Here is a 6,469-nt window from a genome sequence, read left to right on the forward strand (position 1 = left end):
AGGTGACAGTTAGTTCATGGTTAATAGGATAAAGGCTGCATGGTTGAGCTGCACACTTCTGCTTGCAAAGGTTCAGACACACCAAAGGGCTGAATAGGGTGCTTTTAAAACATAGGACATTTAACACATCTGTTATAGTCTTTAACAGAGAAATCAGGTAAAACCGCTCTCAATAGTCGCTTTCATCACGCACCTCCAAAGGAAACTAACTACACTTGCGCCTATTTCCACCACAAACAAAACCTCTCTGCCAGAAAAACCCCTATTTTCTACTTTCCCCTGAGACGATGCCGCTCGTCCCTCGCACCAAAGTTAGGGGACTCCGGGCTCTGTGGCAGAGACACCTTCCGAAATCCCACACACGCACAGATGAAAAGCGATTTCAGGTGAATTTGGCTGCTTCGAGCCATCGACACCGACAGAGCCCAGAGTAGCTCGGACGGCTTCAGCCAAAAGGATCCAAATGCTCCGAAGCTGTCTTCATTTTCTCGGCGGGAGGGTGGCGATTCCCGCTGTTTTGAATGTAGAGAAGCTACAGAGGAGCAGCAGACTGCGAACCCCGAAGGGGTTGCTCTGATCCCCCAAAGGTGCCCAGATCTCTGCTGTGTGCGATATTCAGATTTTGTGGGAGCGGGGTTCTCGCCGACCACACCAAGGCTCGCATTTCGGTCTGGGCAAACCTCTCTCCCGAGCACAAGTACACGAGACTTTTACGAAGCTCGGATCTCGAAAGGAGAGGTGGACACCGCAAATATGCCTTATTCCGGACTTTTGATGTGCAGATAGAAAACCAACCCCATCTATACCAATACAACCCCACTAATTCCGCCTCACACTAATAGCAGGAGCAGAATATGTTCAAACTACGGTGGGACACACTCTCCAAACGTGTTTCTCGCTCAACAGAGCTTAGTTCCGCGTTTTGTAATTCGTATTTTCAAATCCACAAAACCCGTGCTTTTCTGAGAGTCCGCAGATAAGTTTCTATGAATATTTATTGATTTATTTCCTAAACTCAGCAGGGGAGCGGCAAATAAATTTAGTGCTTTCTTTAAATAATTCCCTTTCTACGAGGCAAGATGTCATTTGAAACTTTTAAATAGGCATTTAATTAGCCTGTGTGTGTTGCCTCTGAACAAAACCCTGCTGGGAGCCTTTGGAGCGCTGTATTCCAAAGAGGCGGTCAATATGCAAAATTGATGACTACACTTTCTTTGTGGCGGGGCCATTGTGCCCCGGTTGCTTATGAAGTCTAATCCAATCATAAATTGCAGCCCCGGACCAATGGAGAAGCCGGGAGCTCGCCCTGAATGAAGCTCAAGTGGAGAACTTTGTTGAACCCCATTGTTGGGGCTGTCACTTTTGAAAGAGCCTCAGCGGGGCTGACCACTATAAAACCCATGGTCCACGAGGAAGGGGCAGAGAGAACTCCGCCGGACTCGCTGGCTGGATCTTTACCGACCCAGGTTTGCAAAGCAGAAAACAAAAGCAAACAAACAAACGAGGCGGCGGCGAGCGGCCCCAGCGCGGCCCCTGCGATGATGTTCCCCAGCCTCATCGCCCCTCCGGCCGTCTACCCCAGCCTCCTGCGGCCCACCCCCACCCTCACCTTGCCTCAGTCGCTGCAGTCGGCTTTTTCCAGCCACTCCAGCTTCCTGGTGGAAGATCTGATCCGGATCAGCAGGCCCACCAGCTACCTGCCCAGGACTGCGCCCCCGCCCAGCATGTCCCCCCCGAACTCGGCGGCCCGGACGGACGCGGGGACGCCGGAGCTGCCCAGCTCCGCCACGGCCGGCTCCAGGAGGATCTGTTCGCCGCAGACTTCCAGCAGCGACTCCACTTTCCTCAAGTTCGGAGTCAACGCCATCCTGTCCTCCACGCCCCGAGCCGGTAAGCGGGGACAGCCCGAGCGTCGCCAGCGGGGCTGGGGACACAGCGGGACGGGGTGGCGGCCGGGGGAGCGCAGGGAGCCGCGTTAGGAGAGGGCGGCAGGAGCTGGTGCCGAGCTGCAGAGCCTCGGCTTGCAGAGCCCTCCTCGGGCATCGCTCGGCTCGCAGAGCCCTTCTCTGGCATCGCTCGACTTTCCAGGGCGAGGGGCAGCGCTGCCGGCGGCCGGGACGGACGGGAGGAGCAGGCGGAGGGAGGGGTCCCAGAGCCGAGGGGTGCCAGAGCCCGGCCGTGTCTTCTGGCTGAGCCTGTCCTCACTTTGTGGGGCGTCGCTTTGCTGGCAAAACCAGCGAAAGTGCCTCTTTCCCTCGGCCCTTCCAAGTTCGGTTTGATTCCTTTATTTTTTTTTCTAAAAGTACCCAGCGTTGGTCTCCAGACCGAGCGACAGAACCCAGCTTCGCCATCGGTCGAATCCAACTGGCGGTTACCTTCCGATTAATTTGATTTTATTTATTTATTTACTAGAAACCTCCCCTGCGTTGCTTCAGAGCGTCCCGCCAAAGACTTTCTCCTTCCCGTACTTTGAAGGCTCCTTCCAGCCCTTCCTCCGATCCTCCTATTTCCCAGGTGGGTGTTGGAAGCGTCCCTGTGTGCCGGCGCATCAGCCCGCTGGCTTCTCCCCGTCCCCGCGTCCCCCCCGGCGGGGTTATGCCGCAGTTCAGAGGTTGGAGGGAGTACAACATTCAAGCATCAGTCGCGCCAATTTGCTGCCCGATTTAGCACAGGCAGTGACTGCCTGACATTCCCTGCCCGCTCCCCCCGCTGATCCGCAAATTAGCCGGGATTGTCACGGTCCCGAGGCGAGGCGGGTCCCCGCTCCCTCCCTCCCTCCTTGGCTCCCTCCCTCCTTGGCTCCCTCCCTCTCTCCCTCTCTCCCGCCCGGCCCGGGGATGTTTCAGCACCACGAGTTGCGGTCAGCTCCGCGCAGGGACAGAGGGAAGAGGGAAGAGGGAAAAGGGAAGAGGGACGGAGGCTCTCGGTGTCCCCCAAAGCTCTCCGCGTTCCGGGCGGCTCCAGCGACTGCCTCACCCTCTGCTCCACCACCCTCTGCTCCACCACCCTCTGCTCCATCACCTCCGCCGCCTACCAACCCTTCGCTCCTCCGCCTCCCCGGTTACACCGTCCAACAACACGGGGAAAGGAGAGAAAGCAAGGCCAGGGAGCTGTGGTGGCTACAGCGCCGAAATATTGTGATGCTGAGAGAACAATTTGTGGGGTTTTTCAAATTTTGATTTTTTTTAATGTTAATCTAATTACACAAACAAGCTATGAATTTAAAAAGAAAACAGGGAAAGGGAGAGAGAAAAAAAAAATAACCCAAGCTCTTCTATTCATCCTCTGGATAATGGAATTTGCTTCCTTTCTCCAGCATGTGAATAGCCTAACAAAAACAACTTGAGCTTTATAAATAGCTTTTCATGTCCATTTAATGAAAATGATTTGGGGAAAGAGACGATTGTGCCATCAGTATTCTCCCGAGGAGCCTGGCATGCCGTTGTGTTTAGTTTGAAAGTGTAAATCTCTTTTGTTCCAATAATATATGGCGTTAGCTGCTTGTCCTCAGTCTTTTTCTGTTAGTTCATTACTACACAATTACCATTCACGCTTCATTAGCATCTCTGTCTCTCTTGGGGAGGTTCCCCCCCTCCTTTTTTTTTAAGGCGAAACTCTGCCCTTTTTTATCATACTAATGCCATTGGGAACCAGGCAGTGTGCTAATTAGCTGCAACTTTTCATGTCTTCGAATTGAATTCTCCAACTTTGGAGCAGGGGGGAGGGAGAGAGAAGAGATTATTATAAAAAGATGAATACTGATTGATCAAAACTGCATCTGAAGAGGAGCGGTTTTGTTCAGAATCAGAAAAGTCCTCATTTTCATCTCCAGCATAATAAAGCATCTGAAATGATAAAAGCAGCTGGAAAAAAAAAAAAATCGAATGCTTCTGAGTGGGAGGGAGAGCTTTTTTATTATACCTCTATCTTAGCCGGTACGCCTCGCTTTGCCTTTTCAGGCCGGGGGACCTTTGAATCTCCCAACAAAACCGGCCACCACTGACCCATTTTCTCCATGTGAGCTGATAGATCTAATCCCGGCCACCGCTGCCTGAAAGGGGACGCTCGGATAAGCCCAAAGCTCCTTTTTCGCGGCCCCGGGTCGGTGAGGGCAGGGAGGGATGGCGGGGGCCGGTCCCGCCGGCTGAGCGCAGCGTGTCCGTGTGTCCGTCCCGCAGCTGCCTCCGCCGTGGTGCCCATCCCCGGCACCTTCTCGTGGCCGCTGGCTGCCCGCGGCAAGCCCCGCCGGGGGATGCTGCGCCGCGCCGTCTTCTCGGACGTGCAGCGCAAGGCGCTGGAGAAGATGTTCCAGAAGCAGAAGTACATCAGCAAACCCGACAGGAAGAAGCTGGCGGCCAAGCTGGGCCTCAAGGACTCGCAGGTGAGAGGGAGGGCTGGGGCTCTGTGGGGATCCCCCACTGGCCGGGGGCAGCTTGAGAGAAACAGGGGAGAAGGGGATGGGAGCAGGGAGAGCGCCCGAAGCGAGTTACGGCCAAAAATGTCACCATTCCCAGCTGGGTGAATAGGACCAGCCTGACTGCCCCTGAGCTCTCTCCTAGGCTCCTCCAAAGATCAGATTCTGTGTTTCCTGTTAGCTTTGTGCAGGGTTTTAAGGATGCAGCCAAAACCACCTTTTCTGGTGCCTGTTTCACTGAACAGTTTCGCTCCTTTCTTGCTTTGTCCCCTAGGTGAAGATCTGGTTCCAGAACAGGAGGATGAAATGGAGGAACTCCAAAGAAAGAGAGCTCCTCTCCTCTGGTGGCTGCAGAGAACAGACCCTACCCACCAAGTTCAACCCTCACCCAGACCTCAGTGATGTAGGCAAGAAGTGCGCAGGAGAGGAGGAGGAGGAGGAGGAGGAGGAGGAAGTTCCCCCTGTGTGCCCGCCCAGCCCCCAGCACCCCCTGACCTACCACCAGTCCCCAGAACATCTGCACCTGAGGGACAGACTGGACTCCCAGATGTCTCCTTCTCCATCCCATTCCAGCAGCCCCAGCAAACCCTCAGACTTCTCAGACTCAGAGGAAGAGGATGATGAAGGGGAGGAAGAAGAGGAGGAGATAACAGTATCTTAGATTGCTTGCCTCCCCCTACCATCACACGAGGACACTGCAAAGATGTAAATAAACCAGAGTGCTATAAATTGAAGAGGTGCTGTCCCACCCCAATGTCCACATGCTGCTCCAGTGCAGGTTCTTTATCACAATAGCTGCAAGAGTTCCTTCTCGCTGGTATTCCTTATTTGTTGCCCTGTGTAGAGGTTTTCATGTTCATGATATCTGCCCAGCTTTTCATAACTCTCTCTGCTTAGCAATCAATGGTTGCTCAATCAGCTGCCTTCTTCCAAAAAACAGACAACAGGCAGCTCCTGGCCATACAGTAGGGAGGAAAGGGAAATTTCCCTGTAGGAAAGGAAACTTCTTCCCCCAGATAAAAAAAAATCATCAAAAATACAATATAGACAGCATGACAATATCTGTTAGCTTTCAAGTGAATTTCCAGCTACTATATTACTTCAGCTGCTATTGAAGACTTGTCTGATCTAGCAACACTTTCTTCCAAAATAAATAACCCTGAGGGACACAGAGCAAGCTCTGCCTCCCTCCTCACCCCAAATGAGACCATGCTTGTGCAACAAATCCATTAAAATCCCTGGAATGACTTTGAAGGTATAATGCAAGCATGCCCTGTGTAATGGAGATCTTATATATTTATGATTTTTGTCTTAATTTATTCATCAATATTGTGTTCAAAGCACTGTCTAACCCACCTTCTTGCCTATGTTTGTGCTTATTTTCCACTTTGCTTCTCCTATCCATGGTGTGGACAGAGGAAAGTGGATACATCTCTTTGATTTTTAACTGAACTTTGCTGTCTTTGCACAGCTTATATGAACTGTACACTATTTTGTACACTTACTCTGTATGGGTGTTTTATACCAAGGTTATTGTCAATGATTATAACAACGGCTCAACAATGCTTCTCTCTTTTATTTTTAATTAAATGACAGCTAAACTACAGGTGAATGCAGCTGTGTAATTGTGTAACTTATAAAGAAACACTTTTATTTTGTATTTTACCATGTACAGACTCTAAATATGTATATATATTAAAGTGGATGATTGTCAAATAAAAAAAAAGTAGATTTCCAAATTTGATAATTTGGTAGTAAGTGGTTCTAGATAACAGGTTCTTGCATTTTCTGTCTGGGAGAGGAATCTACCTTATTAGTGATTCACTAAGAATTTATCAGTTTCTAAGTAAGTGACTTTACAAGAATATCTATCTGCCTTTTAGCTGGGGAACAACTCTTCACACATCACTGGGATACTACAGTTTATAGACTGGGAGCAGGTAATTCATTAATTAATCAATTCTTACAGGGTAGAGAAACAGAATGAAAGAGATAAATGTAACTCTTCTGCCTTAGGTCCAGCCAAGGATCATTACTGTAACACCAGGCAAATCC

General features: G+C 50.8%; 1 protein-coding gene across 1 annotated transcript; it reads left to right on the forward strand.

Annotated features, from left to right (window-relative positions):
• Positions 1 to 1,351: 1,351 nt before the first annotated feature.
• Positions 1,352 to 6,009, forward strand: DBX1 (developing brain homeobox 1). Its single transcript, XM_071417112.1, has 4 exons — positions 1,352 to 1,890; positions 2,413 to 2,514; positions 4,179 to 4,381; positions 4,689 to 6,009. The coding sequence occupies exons 1-4, from the start codon at positions 1,401 to 1,403 to the stop codon at positions 5,073 to 5,075; spliced, it is 1,182 nt and encodes a 393-aa protein (XP_071273213.1). The 5' UTR covers positions 1,352 to 1,400; the 3' UTR covers positions 5,076 to 6,009.
• Positions 6,010 to 6,469: the final 460 nt, after the last annotated feature.

Source organism: Agelaius tricolor, unplaced genomic scaffold, assembly GCF_023055355.1.
Source record: "Agelaius tricolor isolate 1412-34295 unplaced genomic scaffold, bAgeTri1.0.p SCAF_67, whole genome shotgun sequence".
Lineage (NCBI taxonomy): Eukaryota > Metazoa > Chordata > Aves > Passeriformes > Icteridae > Agelaius > Agelaius tricolor.